Source organism: Brachyhypopomus gauderio, chromosome 17 (genome assembly GCF_052324685.1).
Source record: "Brachyhypopomus gauderio isolate BG-103 chromosome 17, BGAUD_0.2, whole genome shotgun sequence".
NCBI classification, from domain to species: Eukaryota; Metazoa; Chordata; class Actinopteri; order Gymnotiformes; family Hypopomidae; genus Brachyhypopomus; species Brachyhypopomus gauderio.
This window is the reverse complement of record NC_135227.1, coordinates 19,725,353-19,750,881: the sequence shown is the minus strand read 5'-3', so window position 1 is coordinate 19,750,881 and position 25,529 is coordinate 19,725,353. Positions and strand designations below refer to the sequence as shown.

The window sequence follows — 25,529 nt, the reverse complement described above, 5'->3', positions numbered from 1 at the left end:
GGGTTCGTCGTGCTCCATTCTGGGCTAAGGACTATGTTACTTCATAGTGAGGAATGAAAGAGAAAAAAATCCTTAAGAAAAAAATGCTTGTTTGAGAAAAATGGCTTATTCTGTTTGTACATGTTGTTTATGCTTTACATTCATGTTATTGGAATTTCTAGCATACAGTTCTTGTGTGGTAACAATATGCTTTTCTACAAAAGGGGAAATATGTTGTGTAGTATACTCCTGCCTGCAGGTGTCGCTGTGTGAGTAAAAAGAGCCAATGTTCAAGAGAGAAGAAGAAAAGTAAAAGAAAAGAACCGCGACGGTATTACAGTGTGTTTAGTACTTATTTGGTCTCTTATTACATTACTTACCTACAAATACAACAGAAGTGTTGGACTACTGGTTGACCTGTAAGTACTTAACTTAGTAATACGTACCACTAACACCTTTTAACCACATCTTAACCACACTATTTTGTTCGTTCCGTTACCTCACGGTTGAATCTCGTGTCTTGACTACGTTGGTGGAAAATTCAATGTGTTAAAGTGTTTTTATAATGGATGTTGTAGCGCTAACTAACCCAGCCAGATAACGTAGCTACTTATTTGATACCATACGAATATAATTCTATTTTGTTTAGTAGCTCAGTGGTTCCTGTTACAAAGATAAAAGCTTATATGCTAGTTATATTGTACGGTTTTATTACAGTAGATTTAATGTGCGATTTAATTGATTTTATGCTGTTATATTGGATGTATTGTAATGTTACATACATTTGATTTAGTTTGGTTATTCATTGAAGTATTTTTACGTTTAGGTGAAATCATATAGATAGATATATACGGGTGTACTTTTCCTAAGCACAATAACAACATTTGGGAGAAGCTTTGACGCCCCCTCAGGAACTCCTTTAGAAAATGTTTACTGTGTATTGTCTCCCCACCCCCGCATTGAAATGTAATTTACTCCCTTCTGATTATTTCCCCATTGTTAATCGGTTTCTCTATTGGTAAATATCCATCGCACGATGGAAAATTATCTCTAAAGGAAACTAGTCTTGTCACCCTGCAAGATCCTTAGTCTTTTTCAAATTTTATATTTCACCAGAAGATGGCAGTAGATCTCGCCTATACTGTAGATCTCGAACAGCTTTTACAGATACGCTGTAAAAATGACATGCCATTTAATAAGAAATGGCACGGAAATCTATGTTGAGAAACATTGAATAAAGTATATGTTTGATCTACACCATGTGTGCATGTTTTAATTTTTGTCATTTTAATAAATGTGAAGTGGAAATTTAAAATTATTTTATTCTAATCATTTTCAGTCCAACAGAAATGTTGAAGAAGTTGTCTTAACAGTGAGAGATTTGAGATCTTCTGAAGAGGTGAGTTATATTTTAAACCTGTGACTGATACATTTCTCAGTATAATCCAGATAAATTAACACAGTATCTCCCAAACTCATTATACACACAGGCTGAGTTATACATCCTTTAACACAGTATTAACACAGTATCATCCAATCTCATTATACTCACACAGGCTGAGTTATAGACCCTTCTGAACAGGACAGTGACTCTGCTATGTAGTTATAATGCTGCCAAAACATTGTAAACAAACAGAACATATTCTGCAAATATACTATTTGCTAGAAAACAAAACGTGATTTTCAAACGAAAACCACGACTTACAACTATCACATTTTGTATTTGTTAATTCATATGTGGCATATGTGACTTTCAAGCAAATGTACAGCAACTTTCTAATACATCACACTACACGTACAAATACGTACGTACCAAAAATGTCCTTTGTGGATCGTGTGACTTTTTGCACACTTTTAGCAGGAGTGCTTTCTAAAGAGGCCAACATCATTTTTACATTCAATCTACCTGGAAACATGGCACATTGAGTAATCGTGTGCACAGGTGAATTTTCTGTGATATGTTGGTGCTGCCTATAGATTAATTCTCTGATTCACAATAATTTAAAAGATCAAATCACACTGCTGGAACTCATAAGGAGCTTCAACAGACCAAAGCAGCTCTGCAGCACCATGAGAGAGAAAGGAAGGAAAAGAACAACTTTGAAAATAAAGTTGGTTAATCCTACAAAATAAAAGTCCCTATAGACTGGCACATAGAGTGGCACTGAACCAAACAGAGAGAGACACATATCACAACATAGACAAATGTTTTCATTTTAGTGAAGTAAGGAAGCCTAGCACTGTCTCCTGGTGGTCTTTAGCATGAATATCTTTAGAATGAATGTTTTTAGCATTATGCAGAGCCCAAATGCTTCTTTGTCATGATTGTTTCATCTTCATCTCATAATGAATGAACAATGTCTTTTTTCTCTAGGAATTAATGCTGTCCACTTTCCTCAACAGGTAAACTTTACCTACATAAACACATTTATCTGTGAGGAGTATGTCAGACTGCTGAAATCAGTAAACATGGAAAAGGAAAAAAGCTACAACTGCTTAGAGTGTGGAAAGAGTTTTACTACACAGAGTAGTCTTCAACGACACCAGCGCATTCACACAGGAGAGAAGCCATATCACTGCTCAGAGTGTGGGAAGAGTTTTACTACACGGAGTCATCTTCAACTGCACCAGCGCATTCACACAGGAGAAAAGCCATATCACTGCTCAGAGTGTGGGAAGAGTTTTACTATACTGAGTCATCTCAAATTACACCAGCACATTCACACAGGAGAGAAGCCATATCACTGCTCAGAGTGTAGGAAGAGTTTTACTACACAAGGAAGTCTTCAACTGCACCAGCGCATTCACACAGGAGAGAAGCCATATCACTGCTCACAGTGTGGAAAGAGTTTTAGTACACGGAGTAATCTTCAAATGCACCAGCGTATTCACACAGGAGAGAAGCCATATCACTGCTCACAGTGTGGGAAGAGTTTTACTACACGGAGTAATCTTCAACAGCACCAGCGTGTTCACACAGGGGAGAAGCCATATCACTGCTCACAGTGTGGAAAGAGTTTTACTACACAGAGTAGTCTTCAACTGCACCAGCGCATTCACACAGGAGAGAAGCCTTATCACTGCTCAGAGTGTGGGAAGAGTTTTACTACACTGAGTAATTTTCAACTGCACCAGCGCATTCACACAGGAGAGAAGCCATATCACTGCTCAGAGTGTGGGAAGAGTTTTAGTATACGGAGTAATCTCAATAAACACCAGCGCATTCACACAGGAGAGAAGCCATATCACTGTTCAGAGTGTGGGAAGAGTTTTAGTAGACAGAGTAGTCTTCAATTGCACCAGCGTATTGAAACAGGAGAGAAGCCATATCATTGCTCAGAGTGTGGGAAGAGTTTTACTCAACAGAGTGGTCTCAACAAACACCAGCGCATTCACACAGGAGAGAAGCCATATCACTGCTCAGAGTGTGGGAAGAGTTTTACTACACAGAGTAGTCTTCAACTGCACCAGCTTAATCACACAGGACAGAAGCCATATCACTGCTCAGAGTGTGAGAAGAGTTTTACTACACGGAGTCTTCTTCAACGACACCAGCGCATTCACACAGGAGAGAAACCATATCACTGCTCAGAGTGTGGGAAGAGTTTTAGTAGACAGAGTAGTCTCAAAACACACCAGCGCATTCACACATGAGAGAAGCCATATCACTGCTCAGCGTGGGAAGAGTTTCACAATATTTGAAAGATTTTAATTTCAGAAACATTTAGAATCAAAAGGTTCTAAAAAAGATGGATAAATCAATGCAAAAATGAAGAAATATTTGTGATGTGCGAGGTTAGGCAGGATGACGAGTTGAATTTAATGTGAACACAGATGCACATTATTTGTTCGGGTTGGAGCACACACACTCAACATATACTGTAGAACACGAGTTGATTTGACAAAGATGAGCTCAGGACATTAGGTTAATGCACATTATACAGGCTGAAACAAGACCCAAGTGAAGACGGGACGAGCCACAGGTGAAACTGATGAACACACACACACTGGACCACACCCAAGAACGTACACATATGGACTTTTTTGTTGCTGTTTTATTATATAAAGTTAATGTTTATTATGTAAAGTTATGGTGTGGTGACTGAGGAATGTGCAACACTGAACGATGTCTATAAGTGGGGCAGTGGCTTGATTGAGTGCAGGTGTTGTGCATCAGTATGTAGGTGATTAAAACCGAAGGACTGCCGTGTTTGGGGAATGTCGTGGAGTGGGAGTCTACCCACAGGATCTTGGGGCTTTTAAGTTCTTTTATGATCTTTTATGTTGAATGTTAATTTGTTAGTGATCATTATGAGCCTTGAGTAATCCCAAATGATTCCATGAAATGATTCTCTCTTCTCTCTATGTGATAAATAAAAGCATTTGAAAAACAAATTCTGAAAACTATAATACTAAGTTCTGAAGTATATTATATACTGTATATTATGTATATTACGGGTATCTGCCAAATACTTTGGATGAATCAGAACAAAAACCAACAGGTCTTTAGTAATCCCTTTAGTAATCATCTCATTAAATGCCAAGTAAGCCTCTTGAATGTTATTTTGAATTATAAAATCAGTCCAGATTGTTGCTGGCATCCGTCAGTCTTGAGACACTATGGAGTCGCACTTTGTTTGGTGCAGCTTCAAGTATGACTGAACAGGCCAATCCTAGAATGATAATCTCTTCCACACTGCAAGCAGATGTAGTCAGTGTCTGGTAGATCACCCTGATATTGGGCCTTGCCTCTAAGTCTCTCCATCTCTGTGTGTTTGTTTGATGCCATCGTAAATCCCCTTGATGTTGCCAATGTCAGCTGAAGTTGCCAGAACACGACCACCTAAGGGACTCCAACAGCAGGCGCAGAACCTCAGATTCCAGTAAACCTCACTAGTAATGTATTTATTGATTTCTTTGAAAAATAAAATAGAGAATATTAGACAAAATATAAAACCTTTTATTGGGAATCCAACTGGTATGTCATCTGGTTTGGTCGATATTGATTTTAATTTTACATTGGGAGAAACGCTTGATGCTTTTCATCCACTCCCACAATCAGAATTAGAGAAAATAATTTCATCATTAAATTGTACTAATTGCACAGTAGATTCAGTTCCTTCAAAATTATTAAAAAAGGTATTACCAGTTGTGACTGAACCTCTTCTAACTGTAGTTAACTCATGCATTACAATAGGTCACATGACCAAATCCTGTAAATTAGCGGTTATTAAACCTCTGATCAAGAAAACCAAATCTTGATCCGACTGTACTATTTATTTATAGACCCATTTCAAACACATAATTTATATCCAAGATCATAGAAAAATCTGTAGCCCAGCAATTATGCCTATATCTGCATAGGAATCACACATTTGAAAAGTTCCAATATGGATTTAGGCCACACCACAGTACTGAAACAGCCCTAGTCAAAGTAACAATTTATCTCCTCCTTACCTCAGATCAAGGCTATGTATCTCTGTTAGTGCTTCTTGATCTTAGTGCAGCTTTCAACGCAATAGATCACAGGATCCTGTTAGAATGGTTAGAAAGCTGTGTTGGAATCTCAGGTACAGCCCTTTCATGGTTTTACTCTTACTTAACTAATCACTATCAGTTTGTAGAGCTCAAAAATATTCACTCCAAACGTACAAAAGTGAAATATGGGGTCCCGCAAGGCTCCATCTTAGGAATACTATTATTTACATTATATATGCTACCATCGGGCATAGTTATAAAACATGGTGTCAACTTTTGCTGCTATGCAGATGACACTGAACTTTATATATCAGCCAAACCTGATGACAAACACAGTTTAGGAAAAATTGAGGCCTGCGTAAGAGATGTTAAATGCTGGATGTCTCTAAACGTCCTTCAACTTAATTACCCTAACTGTATTCACTTTTAAGTCCAACATTAATAAAGGTCCCTCATTCAAGCTCAACGCCATCTGGGCATTACAAAGCTAACATTGTCTGAAACGATTGTGTGTGTGGGACTTCCCGAAAATAAGAAACTTCCTCAAAATGTAAGTGATTTCCACTTTAGGTGTACCGCTGAGTTTGAATAAAACGGCCCTTCATAGAAAAAACTAAGGATGCTGCTTCCCAGGAGCAGTTATCAGTTTCCCTGGGATTCAACCTTGGGTGCATAGAAACGGATGAGCAATATTATCTCTAACTCTGCTGCTGCACAGAAGATTTCAGTCTTACAGAAAACATCTTCAATAAGGTTACAGTTAATTACTAAGCAGTGCAAGGAGTACTTTTCACACAGACTGTGCTATAGTGTCTGCATGGACATGATTAACATGAATCACACATGAATATAATCAATATTTCCTTCACATTCTCCCCCTTTGATTCTCTTAATCATTCAACATAATCTTCATGCAACAGTAGTCATTCTTTCAGAAACTTTAGGAATCATCTGGTTCTGCAACCCAGTCGCCGGGAATGAAGGAGTGGAGCAGATGATCTGCTGGTTCTAGCAACACTGCTTTCACCTGCTTAGACACAGTACAGAGAGACTTGTACAAAGACAAACAGTATTGAATTAGTGGTTCATTCAACGGGTGGTTCTCCAGCTCTGGGGGTCTGAGACCTGTGTTGGGAGGCCTGCCAAAGACAATAAATCACTGAATTTAACTCACATACTCTCAGTCAGTCACTCACCTCGTCCACAGTGTGCGCCTCTTTGTGAAAAGATAAACATCAAGTCTGGATAAGGAGGAGGGTTGAACGTAGAATAGCAGTTATGGATAACGGCTACTCTTATGCTAACATTTAACACCACGGCAAAAAACTGATTTATGTAATTTACGTAAAAATAATTTATACAAGGCATTAAAGTCATTAAGTTATTTTGGGAAGTGACTGCCTATTTCAACGGAACGGAAGTTTTTTCAGAGTTCATTTGTAGTTCTAACATATTTAGGGTATTTTTTACTCATTTTCTCTCCCACAACGTTATTATTTTACAGCTACAAAAACATTTTATGCAAATTAGGCGATGACGCCATTTAGTGACTTTTAGGACAGCCAATAGCGACTTTCCTTACTGAGGAGTCGGCAACGCTGCTCTTACAGACAGAGAAGAGACTTTGATGAATCCACGTACGCAGCAGTCGTTGCGTGCGGGAGAGTTAAAAAGATTGAGTATTAACCTTTTTACACGAGTATTGCTCAAAATCAATACCAGCGTTGTTATCGATATTTGGATCGATCCGCCCACCTCTGCCTACCATCACCATCGGACATTACAGACCACAGGTTTCCTTTTTCTCAATATCAGCATCGGGCGTTTAGTGAAGTTGCACCTATTGTCGTGTTGGTGTTTGGAAGTGTTGGACTACTGGTTGACCTGTAAGTACTTAACTTAGTAATACGTACCACTAACACCTTTTAACCAAATCTTAACCACACTATTTTGTTCGTTCCGTTACCTCACGGTTGAATCTCGTGTCTTGACTAAGTTGGTGGAAAATTCAATGTGTTAAAGTGTTTTTATAATGGATGTTGTAGCGCTAACTAACCCAGCCAGATAACGTAGCTACTTATTTGATACTATACGAATATAATTCTGTTTTGTTCTTTTGTTTAGTAGCTCAGTGGTTCCTGTTACAAAGATAAAAGCTTATATGCTAGTTATATTGTACGGTTTTATTACAGTAGATTTAATGTGCGATTTAATTGATTTTATGCTGTTATACTGGATGTATTGTCATGTTACATACATTTGATTTAGTTTGGTTATTAATTGAAGTAATTTTACGTTTAGGTGAAATCATATAGATAGGTATATACGGGTGTACTTTTCCTAAGCACAATAACATTTGGGAGAAGCTTTGACGCCACCTCAGGAACTCCTTTAGAAAATGTTTACTGTGTATTGTCTCCCCACCCCCGCATTGAAATGTAATTTACTCCCTTCTGATTATTTTCCCATTGTTAATCGGTTTCTCTATTTGTAAATATCGCACGATAGAAAATTATCTCTAAAGGAAACTAGTCTTGTCACCCTGCAAGATCCTTAGTCTTTTTCAAATCAGTATCTGTTTCAGAGCAAACAAAATAAATGACTGGAATAACATGTATTATATTTGAAGCTTGCATGTTAATGTTGTCACCCTGAGTGCATGTAGTCTTGGTAAAGGTCGTCGTGATCTGTGGGATCGACATTTGAGTTTTCAACCCATCTGTCATCTTCTCCAGTTGTTTATACATTGTTATTTATTAGTGAAAGACAATATGAGATCAAATATACATTTCACTAAAACGTTATGTTCGTGTTTATAGGAAGTTATGCTTTAGTGCAGTCTTGTCCAAAGTTGGGACCGGGGAACAGGATCGTTGCAGCAAATTCTGGGCCCTCTACACTCTCAATGTCAGTGGACCCTTATAAATGCCAGTAAACGAGGCACATGAGCAAAATAGGCCCCTCTTCCTACTCTGGCCCTCGGTAGTCAGGTCCACTTTTCCACCCACTACCACGCCCATGCCGGGGGACAATATGCGGTCTGCCAGCACAGTATAAAATTCCCTTGTACAAAAAAAAACTATTTTATATTTTGCCAGAATATGGCAGTAGGTCTCGTCTATACTGTAGATCTCGAACAGCTTTTACAGATACGTTGTAAAAATGACATGCCATTTAATAAGAAATGGCACGGAGATCTATGTTGAGAAACACTGAATAAAGTAGATGTGTTAGATCTACACCATGTGTGCATGTTTAAATTTTTATGTCATTTTAATAAATGTGAAGTGGAAATTTAAAAATATTTTATTCTAATCATTTTCAGTCCAACAGAAATGTTGAAGAAGTTGTCTTAACAGTGAGAGATTTGAGATCTTCTGAAGAGGTGAGCTATATTTTAAACCTGTGACTGATACATTTCTCAGTATAATCCAGATAAATTAACACAGTATCTCCAAATCTCATTATACACACACAGGCTGAGTTATAGACCCTTCTGAACAGGACAGTGACTCTGCTATGGAGTTATAATGCTGCCAAAACATTGTAAACAAACAGAACATATTCCGCAAATATACTATTTGCTAGCAAACAAAACATGATTTTCAAACGAAAACCACGACTTACAACTATCACATTTTGTATTTGTAAATTCATATGTGGCATATGTGACTTTCAAGCAAATGCACAGCAACTTTCTAATACATCACACTACACGTAGAAATACGTAAGTACAAAAAATGTCCTTTGTGGATCGTGTGACTTTTTGCACACTTTTAGCAGGAGCGCTTTCTAAAGAGGCCAACATCATTTTTACCTTCAATCTACCTGGAAACATGGCACATTGAGTAATTGTGTGCACAGGTGAATTTTCTGTGATATGTTGGTGCTGCCTATAGATTAATTCTCTGATTCACAATAATTTAAAAGATCAAATCACACTGCTGGAACTCATAAGGAGCTTCAACAGACCAAAGCAGCTCTGTAGCACCATGAGAGAGAAAGGAAGGAAAAGAACAACTTTGAAAATAAAGTTGATGAATCCTACAAAATAAAAGTCCCTATAGACTGGCACATAGAGTGGCACTAAACCAAACAGAGAGAGACACGTATCACAACATAGACAAATGTTTTCATTTTAGTGAAGTAAGGAAGCCTAGCACTGTCTCCTGATGGTCTTTAGCATGAATATCTTTAGAATGAATGTTTTTAGCATTATGCAGAGCCCAAATGCTTCTTTGTCATGATTCTGTCATCTTCATCTTGCAATGAATTTGCAATGTCTTTTTCCTCTAGGAATTAATGCTGTCCACTTTCCTCAACACGTAAACTTTACCTACATAAACAAATTTATCTGTAAGGAGTATGTCAGACTGCTGAAATCAGTAAACATGGAAAAGGAGAAAAGCTACAACTGCTTAGAGTGTGGGAAGAGTTTTACTACACAGATTCATCTCAACATACACCAGCGTATTCACACAGGAGAGAAGCCATATCACTGCTCACAGTGTGGAAAGAGTTTTACTACACGGAGTCATCTTCAACTGCACCAGCGTATTCACACAGGAGAGAAGCCATATCACTGCTCTCAGTGTGGAAAGAGTTTTACTACACGGAGTAATCTTCAACGGCACCAGCGTATTCACACAGGAGAGAAGCCATATCACTGCTCACAGTGTGGAAAGAGTTTTACTACACAGGGTAGTCTTCAACAGCACCAGCGCATTCACACAGGAGAGAAGCCATATCACTGCTCAGAGTGTGGGAAGAGTTTTAGTAGACAGAGTTATCTCAATGAACACCAGCGCATTCACACAGGAGAGAAGCCATATCTCTGCTCAGAGTGTGGGAAGAGTTTTACTACACGGAGTAGTCTTCAAATGCACCAGCGTATTGAAACAGGAGAGAGGCCATATCATTGCTCAGAGTGTGGGAAGAGTTTTACTCTACAGAGTAGTCTCAACAAACACCAGCGCATTCACACAGGAGAGAAGCCATATCACTGCTCAGAGTGTGGGAAGAGTTTTAGTAGACAGAGTTATCTCAATGAACACCAGCGCATTCACACAGGAGAGAAGCCATATCACTGCTCAGAGTGTGGGAAGAGTTTTACTACACGGAGTAGTCTTCAAATGCACCAGCGTATTGAAACAGGAGAGAGGCCATATCATTGCTCAGAGTGTGGGAAGAGTTTTACTCTACAGAGTAGTCTCAACAAACACCAGCGCATTCACACAGGAGAGAAGCCATATCACTGCTCAGAGTGTGGGAAGAGTTTTACTACACAGAGTAGTCTTCAACTGCACCAGCGCATTCACACAGGAGAGAAGCCATATCACTGCTCAATGTGTGGGAAGAGTTTTAATATACGGAGTCATCTCAAATTACACCAGCACATTCACACAGGAGAGAAGCCATATCACTGCTCAGAGTGTGGGAAGAGTTTTACTACACTGAGTCATCTTCAACAACACCAGCGCATTCACACAGGAGAGAAGCCATATCATTGCTCAGAGTGTGGGAAGAGTTTTACTCAACAGGGTAGTCTCAAAACACACCAGCGCATTCACACAGGAGAGAAGCCATATCACTGCTCAGAGTGTGGGAAGAGTTTTAGTAGACAGAGTTATCACAATGAACACCAGCGCATTCACACAGGAGAGAAGCCATATCACTGCTCAGAGTGTGGGAAGAGTTTTAATAGACAGAGTCGTCTTCAACTGCACCAGCGCATTCACACAGGAGAGAAGCCATATCCCTGCTCAGTGTCGAAAGAGTTTCACAATATTTGAAAGATTTTAATTTCAGAAACATTTAGAATCAAAAGGTTCTGAAAAAGATGTATAAATCAATGCAAAATACAAATGAAGAAATATTTGTGATGTGCGAGGTTAGGCAGCATGACTAGATGAATTTAACGTGAATACAGATGCATTTATTCGGGTTGGAGCACACACTCAACACATACTGTAGAACACGAGTTGACTTGACAAAGATGAGCTCAGGACATTAGGCTAATGCACAATATACGGAATGAATTAAGACCCAAGTGAAGACGGGATCAGCCACAGCTGAGACGGATGAACACACACACATTGGATCACACCCAAGAACGTACACATATGGACTTTTTTGTTGCTGTTTTATTATATAAAGTTAATGTTTATTATATAAAGTTAATGTTTATTATATAAAGTTAATGTTTATTATGTAAAGTTATGGTCTGGTGAGGAATGTGTAACACTGAATGACGATGTCTGTAAGTAGAGCAGTGGCTTGATTGAGTGCAGGTGTTGTGCATCAATATGTAGGTGATTAAAACCGAAGGACTGTCGTGTTTGGGGAATGTCGTGGAGTGGGAGTCTACCCAGAGGATCTTGGGGCTTTTAAGATCTTTTAGGATCTTTTATGTTGAATGTTAATTTGTTAGTGATCATTATGAGCCTTGAGTAATCCCAAATGATTCCATAATGAGACTGGAATAAGCTATGATATGTTCTCTCTTCTCTCTATGTGATAAATAAAAGCATTTGAAAAACAAATTCTGAAAACTATAATACTAAGTTCTGAAGTATATTATATACTGTATATTATGGGTATTATGTATATTACGGGTATCTGCCAAATACTTTAGATAAATCAGAACAAAAACCAACAGGTCTTTCTATTAAAATAGTTGGTAATTAATAAGATAAGATAATCCTTTATTGATGCCACAACAGGGAAATTTGCAATATTACAGCAGCAGAGAGGAAGGGACAGACAGAGGTATAAAGAAGAAGAAGAAGTATAAAAACAATATATAAGGTAAATAATTAAAAAACAAAACTAAAATGTATGTATACTGGTTACAAAAATATATGATATTGAAAAATATAATTTATGTATGGTGATATTGCACATAGAAGTACTAACCCATTGCTTAATTTGTAAATCAAACGATGCCGGAACGCAAACAGCGACGAGTGTGAATTGTTGACGGGGGGGTATAAACCCCTATAAAGGCCGTTCGCGCGAGGTGTGCCGAGTCGCACGCTTACGGTCACTCGCGAAAGTATAACTAGCTTTATAGGGGAGACGCATAGCTATAGGAGAGGCATAGCTAAAAAGGAGAGCTCTTATAATTACTAACTTATTAGTAGGTTTGAAAGTTACCGGATCGAGGCAGACAGTTTCCGGAACGCACCCTTCAAATGAGTGAGCCCTGGTACTAACTATTGCACATTTGCTGTATTGAAAAAAATTGCACAATTTGTCCGGCATGTAGTAGCAATGTTAAACATGAACTACAGTCTATTGAGTGCAGTGCGTGTTGAACAGTCTGACGGCGTGTGGAAGGAAGGACCTGTGGTATCTCTCCTTCACGCACCGCGGGTGCAGCAGCCGGGCACTGAAGGAGCTGCTCAGTGTGGTCAGAGAGTGATGCATGGGGTGGGACAGGTTCTTCAGCATGTGTTTTAGCTTAGACCTCATTCTCCTGTCTCCCACTACCTCCACTGGGTCAAGAGGACACCCGAGGACAGAGCTGGACTTCCTGATGATCCTGTCCAGTCTCTTCCTGTCAGCGGTGGAGATGCTGCTACCCCAGCAGACCACTCCGTAGAATATGGCTGATGCCACCACAGCATCAAAGAAGGACATCAGGAGTGTCCCCTGCACACCAAAGGATCTGAGTCTCCTTAGGAGATACAGTCTGCTCCGGCCCTTTCTGTAGAGAGCAGCTGTGTTGTCAGTCCAGTCCAGCTTGTTGTTAAGGTGGACCCCAAGGTATTTGTAGGACCTCACACTCTCAATGTCTGTGCCCTGGATGTTTACTGTTTGAGAATGCGGGGCAAAAACTCAAAGGGAAGGATTGCTGGCTGAGGCGGTGAATCATGGACTCTGATTCCCGTTAAAGAATCAACACACTGAGACAGAGATCTCTCCCTTTTTTCCTTTAATAGATGTTGCTCTTGACATCAATGACGTCATCAATAACGTGTGTGGAAGTGTGTGTGTGTGTAGTAACGTGTGTGTGGTAACGTGTGGTAACGTGTGTGACGTGTGGTAACGTGTGTTGGAAAGTCCAGGCAGCTTCACTAGTTGATCTGCCACTTGTCAGTGTGTGAGCAATTTTCCCGACCCGTTCGGACTGCATTACCACAGTTGCCTAGGAGATGGTTTTTTACCCATTGCGCTTTCTAACACAGCCGCCCCCAAATGTCTGTCTCCAGGACATTTGAACTCCCAAAGAAAGCCCATCAGTTAGGACAATCCTCAGAGTCACTGAATCTGGGCAGTTGGATGAGCCGGGCGACAGGACGGACGTAGGTCCTCTCCTTAACTCGGATAGTGGCAGTTCTGATGTTCCCGTCTGCCCCAGGATGGATTGTGACCACCTTGCCTACTGGCCAGAGAGCTCGTGGGAGCTGTGGATCAACTATTAGAACAACCTGGTCCACGGCCAGCTGGCCTCCATCGGTCTGCCACTTAGATCGTCCCTGTAGGCTTGGCAGGTATCGCTGGATGAAGGTTGACCAGAATTTGTCTGCTAGCACCTGACTATGCTTCCATCGTCGTGTCCCCAGAATTCTGCTTGAGTCATACAGGGCCTGTGGCAATGAGAAATCACGACGTCCCATAAGTAGCACATGCGGTGTAACTGGGTCAGGATCAGCAGCGTCAGCTGAGACATAACCGAGTGGTTTAGCATTTAGAATTCCTTCCACCTCAACGAGAACGGTGTACAGGACCGACTCCGGTACTGATTGATCTCGGAGGATGACTCTGAGCGCAGTTTTGACAGACCGAACTTCTCGCTCCCAAGCCTCACCGAATTGCGGGGCACTTGGTGGGTTGAACTGGAAGGAGATCTTCTGTTTCGCTATCTGATCTCACAGCTCAGGAGCCATGGCATCAAAGGCCTCCCGTAATTCCCGTTCTCCCCCAACGAAGTTGGTACCGTTATCACACAGGAATTCAAACGGAGTGCCGCGCCTGGCTATAAATCTGCGCATGGACAGCAGGAAGGCATCCGCATCAAGACTTTCCAGAAGGTCGAGGTGGACGCACCTAGTAGTTAAGCATTTGTACACAATCCCCCATTGCTTTTCGGTCCTGCGGCCGATCTTCACAATGAATGGGCCAAAACAGTCCACTCCCGTGGAGTAAAATGGCGGTTTGTAGATGCGTAACCTGCAGAGTGGAAGATCCGCCATCTTGGGAACATCTGGCTTGGCGCGCCAGAGCTGACTCCAGAATGATCAGATGGATAGCATCTGCTTCCAGATCCTCCGCACGCCGCAGCCAACCCCCAACGTGAAGTAATCCTGTGGCTTCATCATATTCGGGTAAGAGTGTGATTAGATGACTGTCAGCTGAAACAGGTCGACTGGCCTTGAGCGCCTTTAACTCCCCAGGGAAAGAGTCCTGCTGGGCCTGGGCCAGGATTAACTTCTCTGCCAGGATGTAGGTTGCAGCATTTGCAGTCTGGCAATCACCGGAGGTGGCCGCCCCATGAAGGGATGTGACAATAGTCTGGACTAGCTCCTTCCATGTGCGGAACTGTGCCGGATCAGGTAAATCTGAGCTCCGAGCCTCAGATGTTGTACTGACAAAGGTGGACTTTCAGAGTTTGACAGAATCAGGTTTGTCATCCGCTGTTGCGGTCATAGCCGGCCACTGATCTGGAGGTTGACGGAGGAAATCTGGACCATTAATCCATCGGTGTGGATGCGCCATGTCTGAGAGCTTCAAACCTCGAGTTATGTCATCTGCTGGATTCCTTGCCGAGTCCACATACCTCCAGCTGTCTACCTCAGTTAGAGTTTGAATCTCTGCTATACGCGTGCCAACAAAGACCTTGTAACGGCACGACTCTGACCTCAGCCATTGGAGCACCGTAGTGGAGTCTGACCAGAGGAATGTCTGCTGAATGGGTATGGTCAGCTCTGTCTGGATAAGCTTGGCAAGCTGGGCACCAGTTAGTGCAGCGCCAAGTTCCAGACGTGGCATACTAATGCGTTTCTTTGGTGCCACTCTTGATCTGGCTAGCACAAAGGAGGTGTAGACATAACCTTGGTCATCGACGGTGCGTAGGTAGGCCACTGAACCATATGCTCTCTCTCATGCATCGCAGAAGATGTGAAGCTCCCTGGATGCAGTTGGCTCGTCGGCACGTGCATAGGTCCGTGGGAATTGGAGGTGGATGAGATCGGGAAGCTCCTTCACCCAATCTGTCCACTGTTCTCTCAGAGACTGAGGTTCAATAAGATCATCCCAACCGACATTTTGCCTCCAGATGTCCTGGATGATGACCTTAGCCCTGGTGAGGAAAGGATTAATAAAACCCAGTGGATCATACTGACTTGCTAGAGCTCTGTGGATGTTCCTCAGGGTAGGCTCAAGGTGGTCCAGTGGACGGTGCTTGAAGCCTAGCGAGTCAGTGAGGCAGTTCCATTGGAGGCCCAAGGTTGACTCCTGCAGGTCGTTACTACCCTTAGACAACCAGCACTCACAGCTGTCTGATTTAGCTTCTGGGGGAAGGTGGCTGATTACTGCTGGTACATTACTCGCCCATTGCCGGAGATCAAATCCTCCTTCCATGAGTAGCTTGCGTAGGTTGTCAATGAGAGCTTTGGCTTCCGCAGCAGATTGGGTGCTCTGAAGACAATTGTCCACATAGAAGGACTGCTCGACAACGTCGATCAAGTTGGAATTGTCACCACAGTTATCTCGAATGTGGCGTTGGAGAGCATATACAGCACAACAAGGGCTACATGTAGTGCCGAACGGCAGCACTTGCTATTCGTAAATGGTTGGCTCGTCTTCCCTCTGCATGTGCCTCCAGATGAACCTCAGCACTGGTGTGTCAAAGGGCTCCAAATGGATCTGATGGAACATCGCCTATATGTCTCCGCTCACAGCGACTGAGTACTGACGGAATCTCAGGAGGACACCTAGTAGTGAAGGCCCTAGGGTTGGTCCAGGCAACAGGAGCTCATTCAGCGACTGCCCCCGGTATTGGAAGGAGCAGTCGAAAACGACCCTGTCCTTTCCATTGTGATGGACCATGTGGTGTGGTATAAACCACGGCTCTGGTGACTGACTGGCTTCTTCTGGTGAGACCTTTGCCACATAGCCTGATGCCTCCAGTTTCTGGATTTCAGTACTGTATGACTTAGCTTGTGTAGGGTTCTTAGCCAGCTTCCGCTCTATGCTGCGAAGCCTGGGAAGTACTGCTTCGGCAGGAGCCCAGAGAACCATGTCTGTCATACGGCGAAGAAGGGGAGTGGCGTAGCGTGGAAAATCAGCTACTATCACTCTAGTGGTGGCTGTCTTGAGCAGAGTAAGAGCACGTTGGTCTTCCTTTGAACGAGTGACAACTTTCTCACTGTAGGGCAAGGTGTCCATTTGCCAAAGGCTTTCCACATTCCTAAGAAGCTGGAAGCTGAGGCTGTGGTGATGTGCAGGCCTTGTTGGACCCCAGGTGAGGGATGAACAGTATCAACTGGCCCTTGAAGAGACCAACCCAGTCTAATGCAAATAGCGACAGGTCCGCCTGGTGGTCCTGCATGCACTGGTTGGACCGGAGTGATCAGGTGGGGCATATCAGACCCAATTAGGAGCAGTGGTTGTACGCGGTTCACCGGGCATAAGGGAAGGTCCCTGAGATGTTTGTATTTCTGCTGCAGCACACCGACTGGATAAGTTTGTTCAGCAAGAGCCAACCCTTCAGCAGTGAAGGCGTGGGATATCAGGTGCTTCTCGTATGGTCGCAGTGGTGATGACACTTCCAAGGAGACTGATGCGCCGTTAAGTTGCTTAATGCTCTGGTGCACAGTCTGCAAAGGTAGAGTCTCTGGATGGCTGACGAGGTTGAGCTGTTGCACCACCTGAGGAAGGACGATACTCCTTTCAGACCCGTCATCGAGTACTGCGTAAGTCTCCATCTTTTGGTCACCGTTATGAAGGAGGACCTTGACCACCTTCAGCATTACTCTTTGAGACCTGTTGGGCCGATCAAGGTACACCTTTGTGGGAAGTAGACTGACTGTGTACACCTTCCGTTTGGTTTCCTGGACTGACTCATGCAAGATAGTGAGGTGCGTCTCCTTGCAGGTTTTACAGGGGCGCTTGAGTGTGCACCGGTCCTCTGGGTGATTGCGTCCGCATTTTCGACACCGTTTACCATCCAGGAGCCACTTTAAGATTTGATCGGTGGTCAACTTCTTGAATTCTTCACAGGAATTAAGGTAGTGGTCTTGACTGTCACAGTATGGACAGAAAGGTTTCAGCTTGGGTTTGGCCTTCATCCGCGTAAGCTCTGCCGAAGATGTCACACCCCTTGGCGCCCTGTCAGTTACATTGAAGCACGCTGTTCCTGACTTCTCTTTAGGTTGAGCAATCCGCTGATCCTTCCTAGCTGGTCGGGGGGTATTTGTCTCATACAGTGCTGCCGCTCTACTGGATATACGCTTCGCTTGTGACTTTGTCTGGAGCCAGGTAGCTAAGTCCAGAAGGGTGTAGGTGCTGTCGGTACTAGTCTGCAGAACACCATATCGCAGGCAATGCTCAACAAAGCCATCACAGTAAGTAGGAGGCATCTTACTGAGCAGACGATCAACGTGGGAACCACAGTGGAGTTCATATCCATTCTGTCCTTCAAGTGTCTTTAACATGCCTACCAAGGACTGGACTGATAAGGCGAATGAGTCAAAGGCCTCAGCGTCACCAATCTTTAGAGCAGGCGCATTGAGGATGGCACCTAGCTCACTTTGGATCAACTGTCGTGGTTGCCCGTATTTATCTTGCAGAGCCTGTAGCGCACTAGTGTACGGTGCCGGGTCATACGTGTAAGCCTTAGCCAGCTGCAGCGCGCTTGGTAGTTTGATGTGTCCTATCAACACTTGATATTTATATTGCTCACTGAGGTGAAGGCTGCCTCCCAGTACATTGGCTAGTGCAAGCTTAAGCAATGCAAAATCACTCTCCCGACCACTCTCGAACACTGGAAGGGAAGGCCGAGGGATTCCAAGAGCTGAGGCTATGAGTAACTCTGCTCCAGGTAGTGGTGTGTAGCCAGGGTAGGGAGCGGAGAGAACTGGCACAGGCTGGTTCCCATGGTGAGTCGGGAGAGGCAGTGGAGCTCCATGGTTGGTATGTTGAGCAGCATTAAGTGGTGCCATGGCTGGTTGGTTGCTGAAAACTGACGCTCTACTTGGTTAGCGGGAAATTGTAGGTTGGAGTGCAAACTTGTTGCCGGCGCTAGATGACTAGGACGTTTTGACTCAAAGGATGATACCTCATGAGGTGCAGGATGGGTCACAGGTGCTGAAGTGATGACATGCACTGAGGGGTGTAGCACAGGTTCTGCCGTAGAAGCTGATGTTACCACTGGACCAGACTGTAATCTCACTGACATAGCTGCCATGGGTACTGGACCCTGGGGCTGCGCTGTTGAATTTGTCACAGTAGTTGGTCTCGTTATGGTGGCCGCAGGTTGCGGCTGCGGTGGTCCAGCAGGACGTGCCATGGAGATTGGAGTGACTTGTGGCATCACTTGTGGGGAAGGAATGGTTGGACACACAACAGGACCAGGTGGTGGAAGTAACTGGGTTGACCGCAGCGGAGAGGTGGTTGGACGTTCGTCGACCTGTCTTACCGGCACTGACGTTGGTAAGCCCAGGAAAGGGTCTGACACATCAGAGTGGGCAGATGATGAATGTGCAGGTGCCCAGTTACTGGAAAGCATAGAAGAACGAAGCTTAGTAATCTCAAGGTCCTGTTCAGCTCTTTTCAGGCGTCGTTCTCTTTCTAGTCACTTGGTGAGTGCTTCTCTGGCTTTGATAGCGTCATCTTGGAGTCGCTGTGCTTCCTTGGCTTGGTCATCCAGCATTTCACACTCTAAGTCGGCTTGAGTTTCATGCTCAATCATACAACGTGTATCTAGTATCTAGTGTGTGTAGTAATGTGTGTGTGGTAACGTGTGGTAACGTGTGGTGGAAAGTCCAGGCAGCTTCGGTTCACTCACTAGTTGATCTGCTGCTTGTCAGTGTGTGACAGCAATTTTCCCGACCCGTTCGGACTGCATTACCACCGTTGCCTAGGAGATGGTTTTTTACCCGTTGCACTTTCTAACATTTACAGGCACAGGATTTGACCGCTGTTTAGTCCTGCAGAAATCCACCGCCAGTTCTTTAGTTTTGCCTGCATTGATCTGCAGTCAGTCCTCTGTACTCCCCGTCATCACCATCACTGATGAGGCCGACGACAGCAGAGTCATCAGAGAACTTCTGCAGGTGGCAGCTGGCAGAACTGTACTGTAAATCTGCAGTGTAGAGGGTGAACAAGAAGGGAGCAAGAACTGTTCCCTGTGGAGCCCCGTGCTGCAGACAACAGTGTCACACTGACAGCCCTTTGTCCTCACATACTACGGTCGGTTAGTGAGGTAGTCCAGAATCCATGTGGTGAAGTGGCGGTCCAGTCCAGTGCGCTCCAGCTTGTCCTTCAGGATCATGGGTTGGATGGTATTGAAAGCACTGGAGAAATCAAAGAACATGATTCTCACAGTGCTCCCAGTGGTCTCCACACTGCAAAAAACGATTTTTAAGAAAGTAAAAAACCCTTGTTTATGGACTTTATTTCTTATTTTTGTCTAAAAAGAAAAAATATTCTTAACAAGCAAGTTTTGTACAAGAAAATTAAGCTCATTCTAAGAACATTTGTCTAACTTTTTCTAAATAAGATATTTCAGCTCATCTTGAGCTTTATTTACCAATTACAGGGTATGACTATGGTTTGGTTGAAATTCTAGAATAAGAATAAGATTATTCTTCTTATTTAAAGAATAAGGCCACTTAAACAAATTCTCGATTTAAGAAATGTACTTAATGACTCAAGTTTGAAATAATGGCTGTCATAATGTTTCATACAACATGTGGTCTTACATGAACAAAAGCTGCAAGACTCAAAGCAGTTGGTAAACATAAAACACAGTTAAGCAAGCCCCATTTGAAAGACATAACATACAGCACAACTCATAGCGTTCACTTTAGGCCAGGTCAAACAGATGAACACCTTTAGCAAATCTTCACCATAATAATCATGTACCAACTACAGCGTTCGAATGTCAGTCTCTTGCTACAAATGGCCACAATAAAAAATTTTTAAATTGCTGTAAAACTGTCCAAAACCACCATCTAATGATCCAATCCATCCATGTAAAACAGAGTACCTTTTATAATATATCAGATGAGATATTTATAATATATTGATATGACAGCATAGGTCATATCAAATCTATAATCAGTTCTGTTGCTTGTGCCATGTTTGGAATCTCAATTTTACATGACATGTAATCTGTCATAGCAAATGGTATTATACTGTTGTAATTCAAAACAATGTAATGATGAATTTATCACATAAATATTTCACACAAGCCCAAATACAGGAAAACCACTATAATTAACAGCACTCACAATTAATGAGTTATTCTTCATGTTGTAAACACGATACTCTTTGACACATCCATCTATACCACAAACTACATGGAAATCTGGACTATGGCTATGTGCAGAACTAATATGACTGAGTAGGATTTGAGGGTCAGACCCACAAAAACGAAGCATATAACACAGCGCCAAATCATTTTGCTTTGCTGGTCTGTGAACTCATTTACCCATGAACCTAAGAAAACCTGGATTAGTCTATTAAGAGGTATACGGTTTATCATAAGTCGCCTTACAAAAGCTGGAATAAATAATAGTACACATTCACTCGTTTATTTAAAAAAAAAATTATATTATATATATATATTTATATATATATATATATATATATATATATATATATATATATATATATATATATATATATATATATATGCTTATAAATAAAACGTGAACTAAACTATCTCCATCCCCTCCCCCACACTCCTGGAGATGGTATCGTTACAACTTTCGCGCCGACGGTTAAAGACGACGGTTAGACTGTAGGGTTAGTGCTACTGAGGTTCAAGTTTGGATGTGATTTCATGGTACAACTAGTGAAGAATTGAAGGCAAGTTATGGAGAAACTGGACGAAATAACAATTTCCACTCTGAAAGGTATGTAACAGTTTTTTTCTTTGTTTAGTGTTAATCTATTTTGTGTTATGTCGCTAGCATGCTAGGCTAGGCACATCTTGATGCAGGGAGTTATTAAAGCATTCCTGTGCCGTTCTCAGTTTCAGTCTCTGTGAATTCTTTCAACAGTAGTGTGCAAAACGTCATGATTTAATGGCAATTAAAATTGTGGCATTTTCAAAATTCGTCTTTAAAAGTTTCCACCAGGTTTGGCCATATTAGCATGGTCCCGGACAGGGCAGGACTATCCAATATCTGTCGTGATCTAATGGCGCTAAGCGGTTGTGTATCTAGTTGAAATTCTATTTAGAGCAGGTCAGGGGTGGGTTTCCCGAAACGTTCGTAGTGCTAAGTACTTCTTAACCTCATACGTTTCATACGAGGTTACGAAGTACTTGGCGCTACGAACGTTTCGGGAAACCCACCCCTGAAAGGTAATGTTTGGAGGCTGTTAATTTTAGGTAATGTTAATGTGTACGGCTGTTGTATAACGTGCTTTATGCCCGAAAAACCTCTTCCAGTACATAATAGTGATGAGTCGTTTCCAAAAGATCCGGTTCTTGAACAGCTCGGTGAAATTAATTAAATTAATCGATACGCGGCTATCGGAGTCGTTTTATATATTAATCTGCACATTCACCTTCGCATCAGTACAGGGAATCAGTCATAGTGTGAGACTGTTATTAGATTATAAAAACAAAAACTCCGTATTTTCACACACATAGAGTGAGCGAGAGAGAGACTCATAACTCTCATAACTCCATATAAAAAAAACCATACAGAAATTAAGCAGTAGTAGCATATAGACAAATAATTGAGAAATAACCTTGTTTTTTATGTTAGACTTGATTGAATTAAACAATTTTAAAGGAAAAATGCACTTTAAAAAATGGCTTTAAAGGAGTCCCATCAATACACGCACACGTCCGCTTCCACTCGGCTAGGGTTCGTTGGCGGTCTTTCAGGCGTGACGTCAGCTGCGTTCTCTGAGAGCACATTGTTCGTTACAGTGTCCAGACAATTTAAAATGATAATGATATGCATCAATGTTGTACCTATTTATAACACGAATTATGGATTATGTAATCTAGTGATAATTGGAAACTTCTATTGCAGAAGCAAATGTTGGAGAAGACCTGCTGTCTTCACTGTCCCGAGATGACATCAAAGATCTCTTTCCTGGTCCTGAACATTTCCTGAGGCGTCGAGCTCTATGGCTTGCAGTGCACAAATGTGAAGAAGTAAGTTCTGCTTTATTGCTTATTGAAAAAAACTGAGGACACACCAGTTTCTTTTATGCAGTTAAAATTAATTTTACCAACACACACTTACCAGATACCCAGTAGAAGGGCTGTTGGTGGTTTTCTTTCATTTTGGCTTTAAACAAATGGCCTACAAATTTATCAAATGCACACATTTTAAATTTTACAACAATTTACTGATATTTTTGCTATACATTCTTGCATCTCTAGAGACCTAAAGTGCTTATGCAATTTTATGTGAAATTAGCCCTGTGTAAATACACTGTCTATATCTGTATTTAATCTTTCTGTCCAACTCTACCCTGTAGTAACGTGTGTTATTTGGTCAGCCACTTTAAAGGTTGTCAACATTATGCAATCACATATTTTAATTTAATCGGTTTGTAGGATTTAGTTTTCACTTTACAAAGGGTTTTTTGTACCTTTTTCTCTTTCAAAAAGCCAAATTTTGTTGACCATGATTGATTTAGAAAAGTAATAAATGGGTAAAACATCCAAGGGGTGAATATTATTAATAGACACTGCAAATGAATTGTACACATCTGCTCTGTGCTTAGCTGGTTCAGCTGACTTCTTTGACAGTCCGAAAACCCAGGAAAGACACTACAAGACTCCAAGAAATATACAAGACTAAGAAACCAAACAAAGCTGCTGTAACCCAACTGCTTAACCTGGAGTACGAGAGTAGAAGACAATTAATTAACTCTGATGCAATAAAGGAGCAAGACAGACCAGTGAGGGTTCTAGAGGCATACCCTTGTTTCAGAGAACTGGACCATGTAAGCAGTACTCACTTCTTTTAGCCATCCCAGCATTCCTTTAGGGAAACTTTTATATAATTTTCCAATTCTTTAAATACTATAGCCCTCGTGTTTAAGTGGTTATTGTCAAGACCAGATATAGAGCCAGTCTTTTCTGTCTGTATTTTTCAGGTCCTGGATGAGCTGCAGAGGATTATTCAACCATCCAATTCCAGATACATATCTGAGATGAAGGATAGATGGGAAATCTTCTACTCAAAGGTGCAGTTCTATGGTGTCATGAAGAAAGTAATGAAGCCTCCAAAAACTTTGGATGGAGGTAATTCTACAGTACCTTGATTTGTCTAAGTTTATGTTTTGTATATTGCATTATTCGCTGTGATTGATCGTTTTATTTGTCTTTTGTCAAACCAGTGGAAGATGCAACAGCTGTGTTCAGAGCCCTTCCACTGCTCTTCCCTTCCAGCACACTACCACCTAAGAAGCTGAGCATCTGTGAGGCTTTTTTCTATGTCCTAAAGGTGAGAATGCAATATTATATGTGCAATTATTGTTTACTTTGCACTTAATCATGCTTTCACTTTATGAAATTTACTGAGTGGAGATGCTCTAAATATTCTTAAGGTTCAGGTCTATGATATCCTGAGGTTAATAAAACCTACAAAGAATAATGAGTCAATTTTAGGCTGTAATGTGGCTCCAAGTTCTCCAATGATGGTAGATTCAGCTGTGTCTTTGTGATGTACGTGAAGTTCTTGGCACCTAAGATTAAATCACAATCACATAATATGCAGAAAAATCACAAGGATATTTTCCCCCATATCATTAAGGGCTTGTTTCTGTACCTTTTTATTTAAAATTGCTGTAGTACGTCTGGTACTTGTAATGTACATTCACACAATCTGCTTAATATATAGTTACAGTTTTTACTATTATCATTTGACTATTAGGTGTTTTAGTTGGGTGTGTGTTTGTTGAGGTTCTGCTCTAATCATCCTCATTCTTTTCTGGCATGTAGACTTCAGAAGACCATGAAGGCTACCTTCGTCGGCGACCCCTGGCTTGCCCAGTTCTGCTCGTCTCTGAAGGCAACTGCATGATTGCTGTTGGAACCACACCAGTGACCACCTTTGACCGAAAGTATCTTTATGAGGGACTGCTCTACCTCATGGCATATTACTATGCCCTACACCTCACATACCCAAAGTACATTTCCACGTTGCTGTCTATCTTGCAAACTGAAATACTCAAAGATTCCATCCATGACAGTGATTCAACCCCCTCTTACAAGAAGGCGCTTGGTGAGTGGAAGTCATTCATTGAGTGAGTCTCTCTTAGAGTCTACTTCCCTGTGTTTGTTTTTTTCAGAAAAGTGGTTCAACACATGTTTGTTTCTGAGATCTTTAAAGATGTTCTTCTGAGATAATGGAAACCATATGTTAGAATATTGGTTTTTATGCTGCAGGGAAATGTATTTTTGATCTTAGTAGTTAGTATTCCCCATTTGAGTATCTGGATTAAGCACTTAGTGGCAATGCTACACAGTACCCGGCTAAAAATTTAGGTAATGTTAGGCGTGCTGTTTGGATGGACATATAAAGACTGTCAAAATACAATTGCTGACCTATTGCTGTGTTAATAAAAATGCAAAAATCAAGAATGCTTCTAGTGCCTTGATTTTAAAATAAAACAAATTGTCTTGTTTGTCTTGAAAAAAACAATTAGTTTTAAGAAAACTTGTCCTGTAGTAAGCTTTTTTTGTTACATGAATAATTTAAATTAAGGTGTAAAATCCTAAAGTAAGCAAATAATTCTTTAAATCAGCAAGACATCAAGAAAGCATAATTTATTTCAGGAAAGATTTTCTACAAAACTCTTGTTATGAGTCACATTTTCTTAAATTAAGCATAGAAAATCTTGAAATCAGCTTAATCAAGATTTTGTCA

The 25,529-nt window shown here is 41.6% G+C and overlaps 3 protein-coding genes across 3 annotated transcripts; all 3 read left to right on the top strand.

The window, feature by feature from the left end:
* The first annotated feature begins 249 nt into the window (after window positions 1-249).
* Window positions 250-4,347, top strand: LOC143480399 (uncharacterized). The gene is made up of 3 exons (XM_076978076.1): window positions 250-398; window positions 1,319-1,378; window positions 2,383-4,347. Exon 3 carries the CDS (start codon window positions 2,449-2,451, stop codon window positions 3,631-3,633), a length of 1,185 nt encoding a protein of 394 aa, XP_076834191.1. The 5' UTR covers window positions 250-398; window positions 1,319-1,378; window positions 2,383-2,448; the 3' UTR covers window positions 3,634-4,347.
* A 2,558-nt stretch (window positions 4,348-6,905) lies between these two features.
* LOC143480397 (uncharacterized) lies at window positions 6,906-12,033 on the top strand. The gene is made up of 3 exons (XM_076978074.1): window positions 6,906-7,343; window positions 8,783-8,842; window positions 9,754-12,033. Exon 3 carries the CDS (start codon window positions 9,849-9,851, stop codon window positions 11,247-11,249), a length of 1,401 nt encoding a protein of 466 aa, XP_076834189.1. The 5' UTR covers window positions 6,906-7,343; window positions 8,783-8,842; window positions 9,754-9,848; the 3' UTR covers window positions 11,250-12,033.
* Window positions 12,034-21,341: 9,308 nt separating this feature from the next.
* On the top strand, window positions 21,342-25,317 carry LOC143480403 (uncharacterized). The gene is made up of 6 exons (XM_076978087.1): window positions 21,342-21,542; window positions 22,677-22,801; window positions 23,380-23,601; window positions 23,755-23,902; window positions 23,998-24,104; window positions 24,602-25,317. The coding sequence occupies exons 1-6, from the start codon at window positions 21,503-21,505 to the stop codon at window positions 24,908-24,910; spliced, it is 951 nt and encodes a 316-aa protein (XP_076834202.1). The 5' UTR covers window positions 21,342-21,502; the 3' UTR covers window positions 24,911-25,317.
* Window positions 25,318-25,529: the final 212 nt, after the last annotated feature.

Bases quoted from the DNA above. Each gene is read 5' to 3' on its own strand.
- LOC143480399 (XM_076978076.1), top strand. From the start codon at position 2,449: ATGGAAAAGGAAAAAAGCTACAACTGCTTAGAGTGTGGAAAGAGTTTT.
- LOC143480397 (XM_076978074.1), top strand. From the start codon at position 9,849: ATGGAAAAGGAGAAAAGCTACAACTGCTTAGAGTGTGGGAAGAGTTTT.
- LOC143480403 (XM_076978087.1), top strand. From the start codon at position 21,503: ATGGAGAAACTGGACGAAATAACAATTTCCACTCTGAAAG. The intron at 21,543-22,676 runs GTATGTAACAGT...CTTCTATTGCAG, and splicing joins AACAATTTCCACTCTGAAAG to AAGCAAATGTTGGAGAAGAC. The intron at 22,802-23,379 runs GTAAGTTCTGCT...CTCTGTGCTTAG, and splicing joins CAGTGCACAAATGTGAAGAA to CTGGTTCAGCTGACTTCTTT.